Source organism: Chelonoidis abingdonii, chromosome 1 (assembly GCF_003597395.2).
Source record: "Chelonoidis abingdonii isolate Lonesome George chromosome 1, CheloAbing_2.0, whole genome shotgun sequence".
Taxonomy (NCBI): domain Eukaryota; kingdom Metazoa; phylum Chordata; order Testudines; family Testudinidae; genus Chelonoidis; species Chelonoidis abingdonii.
Window position 1 is genome coordinate 179372356 of NC_133769.1, and position 21965 is coordinate 179394320.

At 47.2% G+C, this 21965-nt stretch overlaps 1 protein-coding gene across 2 annotated transcripts in view; it reads left to right on the forward strand.

Moving 5' to 3' along the window:
• IGSF3 (immunoglobulin superfamily member 3) overlaps positions 1 to 21965 on the forward strand; it is a 159466-nt gene that overhangs the window by 97084 nt on the left and 40417 nt on the right. For both annotated transcript variants that reach the window (XM_032804829.2, XM_032804830.2), the window contains exons 3-6: positions 9184 to 9594; positions 11260 to 11649; positions 13419 to 13820; positions 18075 to 18479. In XM_032804829.2, the coding sequence (XP_032660720.1) occupies positions 9184 to 9594; positions 11260 to 11649; positions 13419 to 13820; positions 18075 to 18479 (1608 nt within the window). The remainder of the gene's footprint in view (positions 1 to 9183; positions 9595 to 11259; positions 11650 to 13418; positions 13821 to 18074; positions 18480 to 21965) is intronic.

Genomic DNA, 21965 nt, shown 5'->3' on the forward strand with positions numbered 1-21965 from the left:
GGGTGGGGGGGTCTCTGGAGGGGGTGGTCAGGGGACAAGGAGCTGGGGGGGTTGGATGAGTTGGGAGTTCTGGGGGTTCTGTCAGGAGGTAGGGGTGTGGAGAGGGATTGGGGCAGGCAGGGAGCAGGGGGGCGGGTTGTATGGGTCCAGAGTTCTGGGGGTCCTGTCAGGCTGCGGTGAATGAGTAGATAGGCATGGGAGTCTAGGGAGTTCTGTCTGGGTGCGGGGGTGTGGATAAGAGTTGGGGCAGTCAGGGGACAAGGGGCAGGGAGGCTTAGATAGGGGATGGGGTCCCAGGAGGGGGTAGTCGGCACAAGGAGTGGGGGAGTTCTGGTGGGGCAGTCACCCAGTCCTCTGTCCTGAGCTCTGATCCCCCACCCACACACCCAGCCCTCTGCCCTGAGCCCTGTACCCCCACGCAACCCCATGCCCCTGCCCTGAGCCCTGTACCACCCAGCCCTCTGTTGACTTCTTCAACCCCCACCCCCGCACGTGACCCCACATCTCTTGTGCACTTTGGGAGGCATGTGAGATGTAGAGCTGCTGTTCTTCTGGCCTTTGGAGGCCAGCGTGCTGAAGGGCAGCCTTGCTGCTGCATACCTCCAAAGGGCATGGGTACGGAATGTCAATCCAGCAAGCCTCTGCTGCACAGCACAGGGGAACTGATCGCTGTAGAGAAAACTGTGCACCAAGCGTGTATGTTTCCCTGTGCCAACTAGACTTCCGCTTTTCAGGGTTCCTTATTTATTAGAAAAAGGAAATCCTAGACAGAAAACTTGCACAGTTAGTTTTTTTAAGCTGATAGTTCTTTAGTTTATGCATAAGGGATATATTCATTTCTTTGGCAACCTAAGGGCCAAAGGATCAAAATGATCACTTAATTAAAGTAATTTACACAGATATTCTGTTATTTATGCGTTCAGTTAATGATGATTCACCTTGAACACTTCAATAATCTTAAGTCTCCCACAAGACATACTTATGACTCTGCATTTATATCATTAATACTATGTTATGTAGTCCAACTTACACATATGTTAGTGATGTATGTACTGAAAGAGTTCCTAAATGTATTTGCTCATCAAAGTTAGGGCTCTTGGGACCTGCAAGATAAATTTTCACATGTCGTTATTATTCACTGAATCATGAATATTAGGCTAATAGAATATTTATGTCCCTTAACAGGTCAATACAAGTTTTTCATGCTTAGGGGTTCCATATGATTCTTGTGTAGTTATTTAATCTACTTGAGGGTTAATTGTCTCAATAGCCTAACTCTAAAGTTAGGTTTGCATGTGTGTAGGGAAATACACAATATTCACAATATATAATGTGGTAGCTATGATAAAATGAAATGTGTCTGTATTCAGGTATTAAGCTGATTGCCATATTGGGGAGAAATTCTCCCTCCTATATCCCGTGGAATAGCATTGTAGAGAAGTGAGGGGTTTAAAAATAAAACTAGTGTCCAGTGTCAATGCTGTTAGAGAATACTAGGCTTGATGGCCTGGTGGTCTGCTTTGGTACAATGAGGAGGTTGGGTAGTCAGTTCAATGCACAATCGGTGGTTTTGGTGTGACAATTCTTACGTTGTATAATCCTACCATATTCTGCTATGTTAGGGTTTTTTCTGTGTTTCCAGACTCTGGAAGACCAGATTGAGGAAGGAGGATTATGGCAGGGGTGGGCAAACTTTTTGGCCTAAAGGCCATATCTAGGTAGGGAAATTGTATGCAGGGCAGGGGTTGGGGTGTGGGAGGGGATATGGTGTGCAGGAAGGGGCTCAGGGCAATGGGTTAAGGTGCAGGAGAGGTGCAGGGTGCAGCAGGGGGCTCAAGGCAGGTGGTTGGGGCACAGAACGCAGGAGGGGGCTCAGGGCAGGAGTGCAGGGAGGAATGTGGCAGGGGCCTCAAGGCAGAGGATTAGCGGGCTCAGAGCAGAGGGTTGGGGTGTGGGCTCCGGCCTGGCTCCGCTTATCTTGAGTGGCTCCAGGATGGCAGCGGCGTGCAGCAGAGCTAAGGCAGGCTCCCTGCCTGCCCTGGCCCCATGCCGCTCCTGGAAGTGGTCAGCATGTCCTCCAGGGGGTAGGGTAGGGTATGCGGCTCCGCTGTGTGCTACCCTCGCCTGCGGCTCCTCATTCCCGGCCAATGGTAGCTGCGGGGGGCAGTGCCTGGAGGCAAGAGCAGTGCATGGATCCCTCTGTTTCCCCCCCTCCCCCAGGCCGCAGGGACGTGGTGCCTGCCGCTTCCGGGAGCGGCGCAGGGCTAGGGCAGGCAGGGAGCCTGCCTTAGCCCTCCCTGTGCCACGGGCTGGCAATCCCACAGGCTGTATCGAGAGCCCTGACGGGCCAGATCCAGCCCATGGGCCATAGTTTGCCCTTCCCTGGATTATGAGGTTCTGAAGCGTAAGCTAAGTTGGGACTCATGTTTCATATGAAGACAGTTTTACTTTAGTGCATCAGAAATAGGAACAATGCTTTCTTTTAACTGCCCAGCTTTTCCTGTTCCATCTTTTTTTAGTTGGGCCGTACTTTTAAAAACAAACAAACAAAAATCAGTCTAGGTGCATGTCCCTGTAGAATGTTCTGCTCAATCTTGTCCACTCTCAGTGGGGACCTCTAGGGAGTTTATCGCATTCTCCAAGTAAGCAGCTGTGTTTTCCCCACTGCTGTAGGCAGTGCGTATGTCTTTTGATTGATTAGGGAGGGGGAGCAGTAGTTTTGTCTGCTGTGCTGTAGCTGGTATAGATTGACGCAAACAACTAATTACCAGAAACAAGGGCTGAGAGGATTACAGTGCTAACCTAGGTATCTTTCTCTCCTCACTGTCCCTCCTACATGTACACAAGTCTTTGGATACTGTTGTCAAGGTTCCTTCCCCACTCTGAGCTTTAGGGTACAGATGTGAGGACCTGCATGGACACTTCTAAGCTTAATTACTAGCTTAGATCTGGTACACTGCCACCATCCAGAATTTTAGTGTCTCTGTAACACTTTCTGTCCCCCCAAAACTTTCCCCTCCCTGGGTTGCCTTGAGGGACTTCACCAATTCCCTGGTGAACACAGATCCAAACCCCTTAGATCTTAAAACCAAGGAAAATTAACCATCCCTCTCCTTTCCCCACCAATCCCTGGTGAGTCAGATCCAATCCCCTTGGATCTTAAAACAAGGAAAAATCAATCAGGTTCTTAAAAAGAAAGCTTTTAATTAAAGAAAGAAAAGGTAAAAATTATCTCTCTGTAAAATCAGGATGGAAAATGCTTTACAGGGTAATCAGATTTCTATAGACCAGAGGGACCCCCCTCTAGCCTTAGGTTCAAAGTTACAGCAAACAGAGGTAAAATCCTTCCAGCAAAAAGAAACATTTACAATACAGGTTGAGAAAACAAAAATAAGACTAACCCGCCTTGCCTGGCTATTACTTACAAGTTTGAAACATGAGAGACTGATTCAGAAAGATTTGGAGAGCCTGGATTGACGTCTGGTCCCTCTTAGTCCCAAGAGCAAACAACCCCCAAAACAAAGAGCACAAACAAAAGACTTCCCTCCACCAAGATTTGAAAGTATCTTGTCCCCCTAATGGTCCTCTGGTCAGGTGTCAGCCAGGCTTACTGAGCTTCTTAACCCTTTACAGGTAAAAGAGACATTAACCTTAACTATCTGTTTATGACAACTGTGTAGAATTGAAATCAATACCATGGATGTATGGATTGTGTCTGAGAATGGCAGGAGCAGGCAGCTGCGTCTGATGTCTGCTGCTTACTTTGAGGTACTTCAAATGCCAGAGCCCTGTCTCCTCTGAACCTCTCTGCCATTATAAGGCAGCTACATCATCCCTCATGGCTCTCATTTTAGAGTGGTGAGGGCTGCTGAAGTCCATTAAGGCAAACTGTAAAGCTAGCTTAAGAGGAGAGGTAAGCACGGATTTCTGCACAGAATGCCCCCAGGAATAGTGTCCTTCCAATTATTCTCATACTATTGCAAACTCTTCTGATATCCGTGACATCACAGAGTGTTGCACTGTGGGACATCTCTGGTGGTCACAGAAGGGTGAGCAGTTTTCGGGGGCTAAGAACTAAATGTTAAATCTTTGTGCAAGTTGTATTGTGCTGCGGTTAATAAGGTGACTCAGCCTATGACTGGGCCCTCTAAATTGGTGTTCGGATTACAGTTCATCTTGAACAGCTTGGTTGTGTCTTGCTGAGAGTTCAGAGAGGAGGTTAGTAAATCTGAGATGGGATTGCTGTGGGGCAGCAGGATGTAATGGGCCAGATGGGAACTGAACTCACGTTAATTCCCTAGTATTCCTCAGGCAGAGAGTGGTTTTCAAGGAGTAGGGAAGAAGGGTTATGTTTTGGCTAAATAGTCCTTGCTTAGCACTTGGCTAACTCAGACCCATCCATGCTATATGGAATATGCAGCCGTGGATCTGGGATAGTGTCCTAGAGTACATACCACTTTTACACTTTGTTTGTCAAAGGTCTTGAAATTTAGTAAAAAGGTTAAGTAATTATGTTGCAGAAGACAGGAGGTGATGGTGGTTGTCAGTTTATTTGTATTACAGTAGCACCCATAGACCCCCAACTGAGATCAGGCCCCCAGTGAGCTAGGCACTGCATGCACACAGTAAGGAGAAGGTCCCTGCCCTGGAGGGAAAATGGAATTGCAGAGAGGTGAAGGGAGTTGCCCGCAGTCACCCACAGGCAGGGCCGGCGCTACCATTTAGGCAGCCTAGGCAATCACCTAGGGCACCAGGATTATTGGGGGGGTGGCATTTTGCCGGGGGGCGGCAGGCGGCTCCGGTTGACCTGCCGCAGGCATGCCTGTGGAGGGTCCGTTGGTCCGCGGCTCCAGTGGAGCTGCCGCAGTCATGCCTGCGGACGGTTGGCTGCTCCCGCGGCTCAGGTGGACCTCCCGCAGGCATGCCTGCGGCAGCTGCACTGGAGCCACAAACCAACGGACCCTCTGCAGGAATGCCTGCGGCAGCTTCACCAGAGCAGCGGGATCAGCGCGGGGGGCAGCGAAATGGCTGTGCGCCTAGGGTGCGAGAAACCCTGGTGCCGGTCCTGCCCACAGGAAATATGGGTTCGATACCTGGTTCTGCCTCTGACCTGCATCCAAGTCCAGTGTCTTGTCCACCAACCCACACTACTTCTAGAGTTGCATTATCCTCATTTTACAGAGGGAGAAGTTGAGGTTTATTGATTTGCCTAAATCCGCAAAATGTTGGTGAATTCCCGGTTTCCCTCTGGTGTGCAGATCACATGGTCACATCTCCTTTTGTAGATGACTTATCTTTTGTGGAGTCACGAGAGAAAATGTGGAAGAATGGCCATTCTGGTGGCCATAGCTCTATCAGTACTGAGCCCATGTCTCAGCATGGGATGAGGGGCGCTGCTGCATTTGGGGTTGGTAGCAAAGTACATGTTATTCTTCCCTTCTGAGATTAATACCCGAGAGATGCCATGGTCTTGTGATTTAAGCACAGACAGTGGAGTCAGGAAATCGTACGTAATCCCAGTTCTGCAACTAACTTGTTGTGAGACCTTAAACTAGTCTCTTAACCTCTCATAGCTCAGTCTCCTAGCTGTGAAATAGGGTTAATGTTTTATCCCACAGAGGGCTAATATTTACACTTCTGTGGAGTGTTTAGACGCTTTTGTGAATGAAGTTTGTTTCCAGATTTATTGGGAAGAGATGGATATTTTTATCCAAATGCAAGAGAAGCTAAAGCATTTGTCTCGGCAGCACTCCTCATCTTTAAAGTCGGGCAGAGGGGCTTTACCAGAATCTCTTGCCTACACAATTCTTGCAGAAATCTTGACACCACCTCGTGGCAGCTAGTATTATTACACTGGTTTTCAAACTTTTCCATAATATGGACCGTGTCTTTGAGAGTGCCTCAGGGACCATCTCCCTTCCTCTCCGTGGTTTATATACCCCCTGATGTTAACTAATGGCATGGAAAATATTAGGGAGCCCTGTATTTTTAGCTGTCTTGCTTTTTTTTTCCAATAAAAAAAATTGACACTGTCAACTCTAGCAATTCCAAGCATCTTTTGGCTCCAGAATGACAGTAGGAGATCTCAATCAGTTTGATTAATCTCTTTGTCCATGCTCCTTTGTACACACTTCTCTGCTGCCCAGCCCCTCTTTCCTCTCTTGCCTGGTCCTTGTCCTCCCCCCGTGCACATGATTTTCTACTGCCTTTCTCTCCTGGGCATGCTGCCCAGCCACCTGGTCTTGTATTCTCCCTGCTCCCCTTAATATGCTGCCCAGCTGCCTTGTCGCTGTGTCCTGCCTTTATTCCCTCACCACTGTTCCTCACTGCAGCATTCATGTTGGAATCAGGTCCATTGCTGTTCTGGCTTAATAAACAAAGGACGCCCATGGTCCTAGAAGTGCCTTGTATTGTCCTTTTCTCACTGATGTTGAGTGCAACAGTAGCTTCAAGTGTAGTTACTAACATAAAAGTTTAGCATCTGTCTTTTTTTACACACCACCTGTTTGTTTTTTTCAGAGGGCGATCTGGTGTAGTGTATGGGGAGAGCATGACCCAAACTTTATAGGCCCAGCCCATGCACCCTAACTGAGTGTAATCTGGCTCACTTCACGGATTGAGCGACTCCTGTGTGTTAGGACTTTCAGTGGCTTTCACCAAGCCATGGTCCACGCTACAAATTTGTCAGTATAAGCACGTCGCTTAGGAATGTGGAAAATCCCCACCCCTAAGCAACATGTAGACAGCGCTGTGTGAACGGGAGGGCCTCTCCCATCAACATAGCTACTGCTTTGCGGGCAGGTGAGGGTTACACTGATTGCATCAGCGGCAGTAGTGTCTTCTCTAAGCAGCTGCATCGTAAGTGTAGACAAGCCCTCGTAGGCAGGGAGTGGAATAGTAGTGTATTTAGCCGGTCAGGTTTGAGGTGCATTGGCAAAGTTGTATGGGGACTCAAGAATGTCGTAATGGGGGGTATGCAGAGCCCTCGAAGCTCAGTGATGGATGTGCTATAAATATGGAAATACCTAGGTAAAAGAAGGACTCGGGAAAGTGATGTCATGAGGTACTGCAGTGGTCACAGTAGTGGAGAAGTGTCCTGTGCTTTTTTCTCCAAACCATTTCCACTTCTTGATCTGTATCCCATGGAGGCCAGTGTAGCAAAGCTATCCTCCTTTGAGGCAGCAGAGCAGGAAGGAGACTTGAGCAAGATGACAATCAGATTTAATTTTATTTAATAATATAAAACAGTTACAAGAGAGCCCCAGGACTGCAGGGCGGGGACAAGGAACTGAGCTGCTCTGGAAACTTATTCAGATGGATTTTAAATGAGAAATTTAAATCTCATCAGGAAAGCGTGGTGAATAAGTTAGTTGCTGCCTATCATGGCCATTGCTGAGCTTAAAGGCAAAGGCAAGGGGAAACCGACTAATTCACTCTCAGACACCTGGGACTTGAAAAATCTGTTGGACACCTGCTACCTAGTGGGCAATGTGTGACAAAATAATGGGAGGATGGGGGAAGAAGGTCAGCATTGCTGCTGATATCCCGGGGAGTGACCTGGTAAGAAAGGGATTTCTATCACGGTACTGTCCATGCTTTTGGGGACTCTATTTTCATAAGTCTCTGGCTAGTAAATAGTTGATGACTGTGGAAGCACCTCCCCTCTCCCTGCTGGACAGGAGAAGTTCTCTCTCCCTCACTTTCTCCACATCCTTGCTAATCCCTCCCTTTTCTCATTATTTGAGTCCTCATCCACAAATAATTTCAGTGTCTGACTGGTTGCAACTCACAGTATCGGCTGTAGAACTGGCCGGGACCATGTTGATTTCATTCTACTGGTACTTATGAAAGCTATGAGCAGCAGCAGAGTCATTGGTGCTGCCGATCTGTAGGCTCCAGCAGATAACTCTGTTACCACTCTGCCTTTGTTCGTCTTTGATACTTTGCTTTTGTAGACAGTCTAGAAACTTTTCCCTTTTTAAAACAGGATCTTGTCAACTTGAAATAGTCTGTTTCTAAAAAATGAATTCAAAAGTAGATGTAAGTACTAATACAGTACCCCTGCATTGCCCTGCATGTTTTTATGCTTTTGGGGTTGGCACTGGTGCCCCTTCAAATCCAGTGGTCTCCTCCCATCTCCATCCCCAACCCATGCCTTCGGCATAAAGGGAAAGGAGGGCAAGGGGAGGTGTGGGAGAAATTCTGTTAAGTACCCAGAAGATGTGGGTTCTGTGCAAACAGATTTTTCTCTCTCAAGTTGGACTCTTTGCCTGTTTTGTTAATTATCTTTCCCTCTCCCTGGTTCTCCCTGTGTTTCCCTTTCATGGCTAATCTTTGTTGTAGAAATAAACAGTGGGGAAATGACTCCTATTTCTTAACGGGATACATGGCATTTATTTCCTGTCCATTTGCTAAATCAACTTGACATGTGTCTAACAGCCTTATTGCCAATTCCCTGACGTCTGTCTGTCCAAGGAGGACACAAGCAATTGACTATTGTGTGGTTGCACTGCTGCCCTCAGAGGAGCCAGCGTCCTCTAAATGCAGTTACGCCATTTTGCTGAGGGAGTTAAAATGTGGACAGACGTAAATAACGGAGAGAAGAATTGTCTCTTGACTTTTTTTAAGAGGGAAAATTGAAAGATCTTATATATGTCTACTTGGCCAAACAATGACTTACAGGGGGCAAAGGCCCTAGCAATGACGTATAAATATTTTGAGAGGTGGGAGTGATTATGTATGTATGTATGTATGTGTGGTGTATGACAAAGAGTGAAGGCATGGAATTGAGAGGACAACGTAGGCTGCATCTGATAAGTGCCCTCGAAAGTAAGTAGGTTCTATTAAGCTACGCGACAGTAACCCAAGGGATGTGATAGAAGGCCCCCCTGTATGGTAGCTTGGGGGCATTTAGCAGTAGACTAAACGAAGCACCAGAAAATATGCTGTCGGTAACAATCTGCATGGGCTGAGGGCTCTGGGGAGGACTAGGTGTGGCCTAATAGGGCTTTGCATCTCTAATGTCTGAGTCCACTGGAACTGTAAATAGAAACCTTCTTCCCAGTGCTCCTTTAAAGAATCCAGCCTTTAGTCGCTCCCTTGGCTCAGAGGTTTCTTAATGCTGCTACCGCTAAAGATTTGTTTTTTCTCATCTCCTCCCTCTCTTCATTCTCTTTATTGCAGTTATTCCAGACTCCTTGCGGGTGACCTCAGTTCCACAGACACTAAACAAAGTGGAGCGCGATTCTCTGGAGCTGAAATGCGAGGTGTCTAAGAGTACAGCTCAACACAGTCACCTCTCCATCTCCTGGTACCGCCAGAAAGTGGGCGAGCCTCCAGTGGAGGTGATCTCCCTGAGCCGCGACTTTGTCCTGCGGGCGGGCAGCACCTACGCGCAGAGGCAGGCCACCGGCGATGTCCGCCTAGACAAGGTGGGAGAGACCACTTCCAAGCTCACCGTCTACAACCTCCAGCCATCGGACCAGGGCGAGTTCTATTGCGAGGCAGCGGAGTGGATCCAGGACCCTGACAAGTCCTGGTACGCCATGACCCGCAAGCGCTCCGAGGGCACCACCGTCAACATTCAAGCTACTGGTTGGTATCTGCAGGGTTTTCTTTCTCTTGGACAGGTATCAGGAGGAGCAGTGGGTGCTGCAATAAGGGAGAGAGCAGGGAATATGTGAGAGTTCCACTTACAAGAGACTTCTCACTATTGAGCAGGCCAGGGGACGACTAGCTCAGCCTTCCTTGCCTTGCTGCTTGTGTGTGCTGCTCTCAGGCAAGTTTGGTTTGGCTACAGAAGAGTCTCCTTAGGAAAGTCATGAAAGCCCTCTTGCTAGAGTCATTCTTAACATTAGGCAGGAGAAAGCCATGGATGTTGTGGGCCTTGGCTACCTCAAAATCCAGTCTCTCCCTGTGCTTTGTTGCAGTGTGTTTAATCATCTGAGGTGATCTCGTTAACAGTTTCCTGGGAGGAACCTCAGTTGACCTGGTGACCCTCTTGAGAATGTCCTGCCACTGAACAGCTTTGTTGCTGGTAGAAAGGGCGGATGTCAATAGATGTGCTGTAATAGTGTTCCATTCCCTGTTACCCGTTTCCAGCTTCTGGCAAACAGAGGCCTCCAAAAACAGGCCTCCTATCATGCTACATTTCCTACTGCAAGTGGCTAATCTCTTCGGCCTGTGTCCTTGAAGTGTCCAGAGACCTCCCCCTCCCTGGGAGTGCACTCCTCTCACTAGTGAGGCTTGGTCTCTGCACCAGTGTTCCCTTCTGCAGGATTTCTCAGTTATAGAATAGCTAGTGTTATAGGTGTTTGGTTTTCGACCGGAACGTCCAATTGAAGAGAGACCCTCGTGGCTCTGGTCAGGACTGCTGACTGGGCCGTTAAAAGTCTGGTTGGTGGCACAGAGGGGCTACGGCAGGCTCCCTGCCTGCCCCGGCCCTGTACAGCTCCCGGAAACAGCAGCATGTCCCCTCTCCAGCTCGTAGGTGTAGGGGCAGCCAGGGGGCTATGCGTGCTGGACCCACCCCAAGTGTCAGCTCTCCATCTCCCATTGGCCGGGAACTGTGGCCAATGGGGGCTGTGGGGATAGTGCTGGCAGATGGAGTAGCACGCAGAGCCGTCTGGCCGCACCTCTGCGTAGGAGCTGGAGAGGGGACATCCTGCTGCTTCCGGCAGCTGCCTGACATAAGTGTCAGCCGAACCCTGCACCCCCTCCCGTGTCCTAACCCCCTCTCCCCTGCTCTGATCCCAGTTTCTGAAAAACAGAACTAGTACTCACTTCAAAGGGGTGTCTGTACAGTTTTATATAAGAGGTCAGGGTAATTGAGAATGTATATTTTGGAGTCATTCTTCTGACCATAACAGTACTTCTGATATAAAAACGCTGAGAAGAAATGAGCTATTCCTCCTCTCCCCTGTTCCTGGTTTGACTGTGTTTGCAGCTTTTGCACACCAAGCAGCTGGCTGCTTCTTCTCCTGAGAGTGAGATGAACTGTGTTCTCCCAGGCAGCAATTGCATGCTCTGTACACCTCTGCTTAAGTACTGTGTTGACGGTGTGTTAATGGCAGAGGTAACAGGGAGGGATGCAGGGGCATGAAAGCAGTGTACATGGAGGTGTGGGGGTGGGGGGCCGAGAAGTGGGTTAAAATGAAGCATGGAAGTGTCCTGCCAACCAGTCTGGCTCTTGGGTGAGGGTCCCCTCCAAAGGTGCATTGCTGCAGTGACACTGCTGCGCGTTGGTCTGTCTGTCTCCAGATAAGGAGTTCAGTGTCCGGTTGGATACAGAGAAGCGGACATACACAGTGGGTGAGCCTGTGGAGTTCCGGTGTATCTTGGAGGCACAGAACGTCCCAGAACGCTACTTCTCCATCTCGTGGGCCTTCAACAGCTCCCTGATAGCCAGCCTGGGGCCCAACGCCGTGCCTGTCCTCAACAGTGACTTTGCCCAGCGCGAGGCGCTGGGGCAGCTCAAGGTAGCCAAGGAGAGCGACAATGTCTTTGTTCTAAAGATCTACCGCCTCCGCCTGGAGGACAGCGGCAAATACAACTGCCGGGTGACGGAGCGGGAGAAGACGGTGACAGGGGACTTCATTGATAAGGAGAGCAAGCGGCCGAAGAACACGCCCATCATGGTCTTGCCCCTCAGTAAGTAGAGATTGGCATGCTCCTGCATGGTGCTGTCTCTGTGTGCCCTCCCATGCAAAGCAGACTGCCTGAGAAACTTAGCTTTGGTCACTTGGGGTGGGACCTCAACCGGAGAAGTTCATGCACAGTGAAGGTTTGTTTGGTGAGGCTTAGAAACCCAGCTAGAAAGAACTTCAAAGGCTGGGGAGGGAGGTATCCACTACTCAGGTTCTTAGGATGGAAAAATTGGCCCTTGCCTTGGTGTTTGCCCCAGGTTGTAGTTCTTTCTTTGATAGCAGAGAAGGGAGTTTGGGATCTTTACTGGAAACCTTGTCTTTATTCTCCCGCTCTTCCCATCTCCCAGCAGGAATATGGGAACTTTAAGGTGTTGCCCCATCTTAAAAGGCTGAATTGGGAGTTCTGTTGCTCCTAAACCAGCTCCCAGTTCATCCAGGAAGCAGCCCAGCCACTGGAGATATGTTTGTGCCTGCTGCTCAGATGCCCCTGCTTTGGTGCTCTTGCAGGAGATCCCATCAGCTCCTCAGATCGGAGGGGATGTGCCCTGGGCCAAGAAGCAGAAACAACTGCATACTTCCCAAGCCACCATTCGCTCTTTAGCACAAAGATCCAACTCTGTCACTGGATGCTTCACTCAGCCAGCTTAGTGAAAACATTCTTGTCTGACCCTGTTTGAATGCCTGGTGTGTATTGGAGGGGATGTGATAATAAATACAGAAAAGACAGGGCAAGAAGAGCTAGCCCTCTGATTCTTTCATTTCCTTTGTCTTGCTCTTTCTCTCCAACTCAGATAACTTTGACAAGCCATGCAAGTATCATCAAAGTTAACCCAACAATATATATTGAGCAAACAAAGGAGTAGCTGAAAAAGGCTTTTGTGTAATTTTTACCTCCCATTTATTAACCATGTAGTGAGATGCAGCTTGTTCTGAAGCCATTTGTCCTGAAGTAAAGGTCAATTGTAGTCCTTTACTTTCTTAGCATAGACTCTCATTCATTTGGGATTAAAAATTACACTAGCCAGAAGTCCTGGATTGGATTGATGCCTAAAAAGTAGCACTTCTAGACTAGAACTGTAACAGATTACATGTGTGAGATTTCATAACCACCAGTGCTAGAAGCAAACTAACAGGACTTAATGTTTTTTTCAAAGGTGCTAAGCATCTGCAACTCCCACAAAAAGCAGTGGGCGTACCAGCACTTGGCACCTGTGAAAATCAAGCCATACCTCTTTATATCTCTTGAAACTTCAGGATCCCACTTTTCTGATGGCATAAAGCATTGATAATGAGCTCTAGTAGTTTGTGAGAGAACAGCTGTGAAAACTGGGTAGGAACTGGAAATGGCAAGATGATGATCAGAATTCTGTGATTGTTGTAAATCAATGGATTGGAAGCCTTTTGGCAGAACAGGAGTTACAGTACCAGTAGTAACACCTGTGCTTTCAGCATATTCCTCTTCTACGGTCTTGTCCTGGACCTGTGATCAGAAGACGTTGTGACTTGTCACAGGCAATAATGGGACAGATCTTCAAAGTTTGGCCCTCCTCTAGCTTAGGCACACAAGTCCCTCAATAGCAAGTCACTGCCCATGTGCATGCTTTGAATATTTGCACACACAGGTTAGCCACACGCAGATCCAATGTGTGTGTGGTTTCATGCACCTAAGTTTGGAAGAACTCCTTCCCAAGTCTCTACCTTTCTTGAATATTGGCAAAGGGATGAGTATAATCATCTCTTCCATGTGCACATGTTTCTTTTCTGTCTCTTTAGAGACCAGCATCTCCGTGGAGATGACCAACAATGCCAGCAATGTCCTAGAGGGGGAGAGCCTGCGCTTTGGCTGCAGTGTGCGCTCAGGATTTGGGCCCCAAAGCCATCTCTCCGTCACCTGGCAACTTGTGGACAAGCAGAACAGGCGCAGTGATGTTGTGCGGCTGGATCGAGACGGCACGCTGCAGCCGGGTCCCTCTTACTCAGAACGTAGCAGCTATGGGGGCATCCAGATGGAGCAGGTGCGGCCTGGCTCCTTCACCCTGGAGATCTTCAACAGTGTCAAGGCAGATGAGGGCCACTATGAGTGCTGTGTGACTGAGTGGACACGGATGCAAGATGGGGAGTGGCAGATGATTGGGGAGCGGCACGCTAGCATGCCCATATCCATCACTGCTCTGGGTGAGTACCAGTGACACTGTGGTGTCTATGCAATGCTTTCCAGCACCTCACCCTCATGGGGTTTTGATTACAGTGAGTCAGGAGGTGGTCACAGGCATTGCTGGCTTGTGCTGTGTGGCTGCAGAGCTAAGAGTTAGAGGGAGGGGCATGCTTCTGGTGGGGGAAGCTTGTTTCTGAGTGGGAATCAATGTACCTGTAGACAGCTTCGCACTAGGAGTGCAGCACATCACATTACCCAGGAACTCCAGCGTGTGGCATTAGAGAGACAGAGTGGGAAATAGGCTGGTTAATGGCACTTGGCACTTCTGTAACACTTTGTGAACATTAAGCCTCCTGACTTCTTTGTGGACTAGGTAAATATTATCTCTATTCTCCAGATGAGGAAGGTGAAGTGCAGGGAGACTGTGAGCCTGACTCTCAGAAATTCTGAGCACCTACAACTCCATCAGATGTTGGCAGGAGCTGCCCTTCGCACATCTGAAAATCAGGCCCTCAGCAACTGGCCCAAGGCCACACAGTTGAATCTATTAGCCAAGTAGGACTAGAACCCAGAAGTCCTGATTGCTTGTGCCCTGTTCTCACAACTAATCCCTCTGAGTGTTGAATAGAGTAAAAAACACACCGAGAGTATTTTGGCAACTGCATGGATGTAGACTCTCACTGGTATTGTCTACATCTTGCTATACTAAGTGCCAGACCAGTGCCAAAAATGCCCTGCAGGTCTGAAGAACTAGTGACTGTTCTTGAAAGTCTGATAACCTGAAAAATGCCAGGGCTATAAACAATTGCTGTATGTTGTGATTGGAAAGTTGGGATGGATTCGCAGCTTTCCAGTGCAATACTGTATTAAGAAAGACCTTTAAAATCATATCACATTTTGATTAGCATCTTGCTTTTCCCTCCTCCCCTTCAGTTTTGACCTGTTCTTAAGAGTTATTCTGTCTAGAGCTAGAAATCATTGCTTTCGATCTTATACAAGCTGGCAAGAATCTTGGGTAATAAAGCATTAAGGTCAGTTTCTCAGCTGGTGTAAATCAGCATAGCTGAGAATCAGCTGAAGATCTTAATTTGTATTTTGTGTAGTCTGGTGAAGCTGGCAGCTAATTTCATGCCAGAATTGAAGAGTAGGGAGAGTGGGATGCAGGGGGAGGTTAGCAAGATGGTAATTGGAATGACCTAGATCTAAAATGTGAGTGTCACGTTCTTTAATTCATTCTACTTGTTGAAAGTTAGCTGTTTAAAACTTCCCAGTAGTTCCAGAAAATGCAATTTAAAAATTAATAAATTGACCTTCCACTGCAGTTCCCTCTTCCAGAGAAATCTCAGATTGACAGATCATAACTAGTTCCCATTTATATAACCAAGAGGTGCTACTACAGCCCAATAAAATTTGAAGGAGAAAATGTCCGACATCCTTTTGCTAAGTCTGATTTTTTTCCCCCTCTTAATATTTGTGAAGTGCTTTGTGATACTCAAATGGGATGTGCTAAAGAGGGTAGTGTTTTTTATTACTACAGCCAGAGACTAAAAGCCTCTGAACACATGAGGGTCCTGCCACTTTGGAGAGTGCTAGGGATCTTGGCCCCTGCAAGCCATTGGGGAATAGCTGTCCTCTGATGATGTGTACATGGGCAGAGTTGTGTTAAGGGTGCTCCTAGAGCTGGAATAATAAGGAATGCTGCATGTCAGAGCTAAGGGGCCACAGGGAAAACTGTGAGAAGTCCCAGAGCTTGAAATAGCATGTGTGCTGCAGGCCACTTTTGAGGTGTTCTTGGTAGATCAATGTGGGGGAGAGGGGAAAAGCTTTCACAAAATCTACTGAGAGAGAGAGACTGTGGCAGGGGCAGTCTTCCCCCAGTTACTAAAAAAGTCTCCTCTCTGCTTAGCAAGGGTCATAGTTCCTTGATCCTAAGTCAGTGAACAAATCAAGCGTATTGCTTTCTACTGAGCCCTGGGCTCATTCATTGGATCAGGAACTGATGAGGGGAGAAAACATGGCATTGAAGGAAGCCCCACGTCCCCATCCCCACTTTTTGTATTTTGTCAGGGCAATTGGTTGCTGTAAAAGAAAGCTGTTTGCTTGTTAACTTGGATGTAATGTGCACATGAGAGTTGAGAGTCTGAGAATGCAGATCTGGTTCCTGCATGGCAGTCGAGAAATCCTTTCGTAATACCCTTAGTCTGGGCAAAGGAGCATGTCTGCACTACAGCTGCTACAGCAGCCGCGACAGCAGTGCAGCTGTGCTGTTGTAGTGTAGACACTTCCTACATCAACGGAAGGGGTTTTCTGCCACCTCTCCGAAAGGTGATAGCTGAGCCAACGGCAAAATTCTTCTCTCAATGTAGCTGCATCTATTCTGGGGGCTAGGCCAATCTAACTATGGCTCACAACGTTTTTTCACAGCCCTTAGAGACCAAGCTTGGTCCATTTAATTTTTAAATACAGACCAAGTCTTATTTTACAAGACCAGATGACCTTGTAAAAATTAAACCAGCTTTCTACCTTCAGTCTCTGGCACTAGGGTCTGACGCCTTGGCTATGCTCTGGACTGGGCCTGATATGTGCTTCCCTGGGTAGGGTGGCTGCCACGCTTTGCAATGCGGGCAGCTCACTGGGCCTCTTCCTCTTCTCCTGGATAATCGTTAAACACATTTCTGAAAGCTTTAATCCCAAAGACTGACCTGTTTTTGCAGTAATTACATGACCCGGAACCCTGCCATGGTGACGTCTTTAGATTATTAGGATTCCTGAGCCCAGTTGCTATAAGTGTGCAGAGATCTCAGTGGCTGCTCTGTGGCAAGGCTGGCATGTGGAATTTAATCTGCTCACTGCAATTAATGTCCCATCTGCCTACTATTGTTAATTAATGTCTGTTTAACCCAAAGGTCAGAAGGTACCATCTCCTGAGTAGTCTGAATATGAGGACTATTCCCTCCTTTTGCTGCCTGGCCAGTTTTCCATGGGTTTGTAACCTGTCTTGATATTGCATTTGAAGCAATGAAGAGTTCTCTTTGGCAGTAATTTACAGAATTTAGTAGGCTGATAATCTATTCTCACATATCAGATATTTCTGCTTCTGTTGGATCCATGCATGGAACTGCATCATCAGAGCTACACTGAGGGCTTCATAAAATTTCTAAATTTTGAATTTACGACAGTTAATTAAGAATATATTGTCCTCACACCTTAATGTTGTGTTAGTTTTAAAACACCCTGAAGCAAAACAAAAAAACTCTATAAAATGTAATCCAGAAAATATGTATATTATAGTGTGTGGATGGGTATGTAAATTATACATTTTATACAAATATAGCTGTAATTGAGAGACAATGAGAGTCACTGCTTAGGTGACTGAGTCACATGACGACTAAAACTAGAGAGTCCTCACTCTAACTCAAGGGTTCTCTATCCAGGGTTTTTATATTGGTGCTCAAATACTAGAGCAATGGGCACCACTCAAGAGTATAAATGCCAACAAGCTGTCCCTTCTTTCCCCTCCCATTACCCCTTCAGTGCCACCAGGAGGTAGGCTTGGATTTGGGGGCAGGGAGAAAATTATGAATACAAAATTTTACTATTGCAGGAAAATCTGGGCCAAGAAGTGGGTATTGAATCAAGCTCTGAATGCTGTGAGATTAGTGGTCAAACTTTCATCCAGTTTCTGCAGTTTAGGTCTGGCTGTTGTGAAGGTTCTCTGTGATTACCAGCTTCCTCCCTATTTGCACCGTGTTCCAGTTCTTCTCTAGTACTTTGATAGTGTGGACCAGTGGTTCTCAACCTATTTACCATTGTGGGCCGCATATGCAACTTCTCTGTGTGTTATGTGGGCCACAGCTACACAATATATTTACTATCTGTATGGCCATGAGGATGTCACATGGGCCACAGCTGTGTGCTGCTTGGTATGCAAGTGGACCATGTGTTAGAAGAGAGGTTCTCACAGACACCTCCCCTCCCATTCAGGGCTGCAGGAACCACCTCCCCTCCTGTTGGAAATGAAATACTATTCCTGTCGCACTGCAGCAGTGGCTTACATGGAAAGTTCCTGCGGAGCTAGTACTGTATTTGAAGTGTTTTAGGTGCTTTTAAGGTAACTTAGTAAGGGGAAACAAGAAGCACCAGTAGCTTTCCAGGGAGTGTAATTGGAAAACCACAGCTCTAGCCATTTCTCATTCACAGCATTGTGGGAAGCCTCATTTGACAGAGTTGTCCAAACTCTCTTCAGTCTCACTCATTTCTCTCTCTTTCTGCAGAGGCTGGTTTTGCTGTCACAGCCATATCCCGAACCCCAGGAGTGACCTACAATGAATCATTTGACCTCCAGTGTATCATCAAGCCGCACTATCCGTCCTGGGTCCCAGTGTCTGTGACATGGCGCTTCCAGCCAGCGGGCAGCTCAGAATTTCATGACCTGGTCACCTTCACTCGGGATGGTGGGGTCCAGTGGGGAGACAGGTACATGGGCTTCCGGACCCGCACTGCCATTGAAAAAGCAGAGTCCAGCAACAACGTGCGCCTCAGCATCAGCCGGGCCAGTGACACTGAGGCCGGCAAGTACCAGTGTGTGGCCGAGTTGTGGCGGAAGAACTACAACAGCAGTTGGACACGACTGGCAGACAGAACCTCCAACCTACTAGAGATCCGAGTCCTGCGGCCAGGTAAGAGCCTTGATGGTCAATGTCCTGGAGGATTAGAACTCATGAAAGTGACAGGACTCAAATTCTGCCCTCTTTCCTTCCCCAAAGGGCAGAAAAAAGAACCTCCTAGCTCTAAACTCCTTTAACAACTATGTGATGGTACAGCTATGGCTGCCAGCAAGTACTACTAACATTACTGTCTCTTTACATGTATAAGAAAAAACACCTCAGAACTGCATGTTTTACATACTGTCAGTGCATGTAACCCGGCCTTCCTCTCACTGTTACTCTTCCTCCCTCTGTTTGTTTGTTCCCACCTGTTGCATCTCGTATCTTACTCTAGCGCAGTGGGGCCCTGATCCTGGCTATTGTTGTACTAATCATAGTCATGCTGTCAGACATTATTAATGTTATGTATACGCACCCACCAAGACTTGTCTACATGCGCTTCTCAGTGAGTGATGTGCTGTAGCTTTTTCCGGTTACATGTTACATCTATAGCTAAGCTCTGCTAGAGAGCAGGGTCAAGGTTTTCAGAAGTGATGATTGCTTTGGAATACTTCAGTTTTGGGGTGTCAGCTTTACCTTGTCAAAAAGCAGCCTGATTTTCAGAAAGTGCTGGGCACTTGTCCTCTGAAAATCAGGCTCATTCATCTTGGCCACTCAAAATCACTAGTCACTTCTGAAAATCATGGCCCAGGTTCTTCTTGCGCTGGAAATTTTTTTTCCACTCATTCACCCTCTGCCCTAGACTCCTTTACAGCCAGATGCCTTGCTCTTGTGGGGGTTTTTCCCTCCTTCCTCCCCGACTCGCATGTGGCTATCCATGGAAGAGTCAGCAGACACTCTGCAGTATGAGAGTCTGCTTTTGCAGTGCCTTTGCCCTCATCTCCACTATCCCTCTCTCTGCTTGCAAGTAATTCCTTCCTTTTTTGTCTTGACTCCCATACTGTTATCCTGCCTTGTAGTAAGTGTCTTATTGTCAGGGGTGCTCCAGAGGTCAGGATGGGGACTCTTATCTTCTTAGTTCATTTTCCTGGGAAGCAAGTTTGATTGGAGATACTCCTTGAAGTAACACACCTCTCTGTAATGCAGCTGTGTGAGCACGAATCCCTAGTAATGCCATCTGGGACGAGAAACCCGCGTCACAGCACGCACAGGGGAGATTTAAAGGGCAGCTAGAGGCCTTGCATGATGGAACCACCACCTCCTTACTAATGGTGCATTAATAGGGCATATGAGATGTGTGCCTGTGATCTGTGCCACACCCCATCTCCTAAATGAGGCCAGAACGCTGCTTGGCAAACATCCCCAGGCAAGTCGTAAGTCTGGTCTAACGAGCATTATGTAATGTTTGTGGGTTTATGGCCATAGGGAAATAAAGGGAAGGTGGGCGTGTCCCTTCTCTCCCATTTCCTCTTGCTGAGCTCCCGGTGTCACCTTACATTCTCTTATACATTTCATTTCTGTGCCTCAGGCAGCCTCCAAGACACAAGCTGCCTCCTTAACCGCTGCCTGAAGCCACAATTGTTTGTGTTGTGGTTCTCTTCGCTCTTACCAGCTAAATAGGATCAGGTCTTGCTGGTTCTTTGGCTGGATGATCTCCAGAGAAACCCCAGGTGGGGCTCGTGATTCAGTAGGTAGCCCTCTTCCTTCAGTCAGTTCTTAACCAATGTCTCGCCCTGCTGCTAGTGAGACCTGCACTGCTGAGGTGCTTCTGGCTTTCAGGTAACAGTAAAACAGAGCTCTGGCTACTTATGTACAGGAGAGAGGGCATCAGTCACAGTGCCCTGAACAAATTCTAACTCAAGTAAATAATTCTGTTTACCTAAATTCAACAGGATACCATCCTCTTTTTTAATATAATGCCACTTTTTACTAAAGTCTTATGTATGAGTCGTGTGCGAATCTGGCTAGTATGTATTTCCAAGATCCTTCGGCTTGTGCATTAATCTTGAACTTTAGTTTTCTGACATCACAACATTCCAGCTCTGTATTTGTCCAACTGACCTTAAATTTAAAAATAAATAAATCCTATTTATCATTTTGTGTCCTAAACAAATGGTGGCTGCATTCCTCCCCAAAAGTAACTCCAGTAATGGGAGTTGTGATCAATATATAAATAAGTCCCTCAAGTGTGTTGAGGTGAGGTGCTATAGAAAGGCAAGAGATCAGCAGAGTACATCTGAGGCAATACAGCTAAATGCTAGGCAATGTGCTGTTTGGATCTGGCTGCTGCTCAGGTCTTGGCAGACTCAGATAACTTGTGTGTGGCTGCAGTGTTAACCATTCATAAGCATGTGGCAATGTCAGACAGTTTCTCCACTTTGAGATGTGGCTGTGGATGGCTCGCTACCATCAGGTCATGTATGAAGGAACAGCTTTTTTACAGCAGAGCTGCTTGGCCTAGTACAATGCGTCTCAACCTTTCCGGACTATTGTACCCCTTTCAGGAGGCTGATTTATCTTGCCTACCGCTAAGTTTCACCTCACTTAAAAATGACTTGTTTACAAAGTCAGACATAAAAATACAAAAGTGCCACAGCAGCTGTTACTGAAAAATTGCTCCCTTTCTCATTTTGTCTGTATGACATTTTAGTTTGTACTGACTTCGCTAGTGCCTTTTATGTAGCCTGTTGTAAAACTAGGAAATACCTTGATGAGTTGATATACCCACTGAAAGATCACTGCATACTCCCAGGGGCACAGGAACCCCTGATTGTGGACCACTGGCCTAGTGGAAACAAACTTGAAGTGCAAAACCAGGATGGCTCAAAAGTTTAATAATGTGACATTGAAATTAATCTCCATGTCATCAGTTCAGATCCAAGCCAGCTAGTCCACTAGTGACTAAAAGTGATCTCAGCTCAGTTCTTAGAAGCCAAGTGTCAGCAATGCTAAACCACTGACAAATGCCCTTAATTTTACCATTCAGCGCAGTTTCAAAACACTTTCTAAACAGTTAATATGTGAGTCAGTAGATAAAGGATATAAAGGTGTAACGGATGCTGTTTAGCGATGCATGGAATCACTCCAGAAATGTTGGCCATGAAGTGAAGAATGCTGTAATCCTGAAAATTCAGGAAGACAGCCCTGGAGTTCTGTCTAATGTGGGTGATTAGTAGGAGTAGGAAAGTCAGCTTATAAAGGGACTGTGATATCTTTAATGACCAAAGGAGGTCAGGATCTCACTTTTTGTTTCATTGGGGAGATAGGGATGTATGTCTTATCCTAAAGATGATCCTACCAACAGCACACTGAGGAACTGATTTGTTGCTGGCAGAGGTAAGAATGCCAGCTACTAAATCTGCAGTGCTCTGAATGTTCCTGGGATGGTGCCAAACCAGCTAGTGTCCATGCCCAGCCCAGCTTCCTCACAAGAGCTAAGATGAGGGAGGTTATCGCTTTGTGCAGTTGTCGCTTCCCAGACCTCTTCAGTGTGGCTTGCAGCAGCCAATGTATTTAAATAATGAAAGCAGAGTGCACGCATCCATGTGGTACTCTACT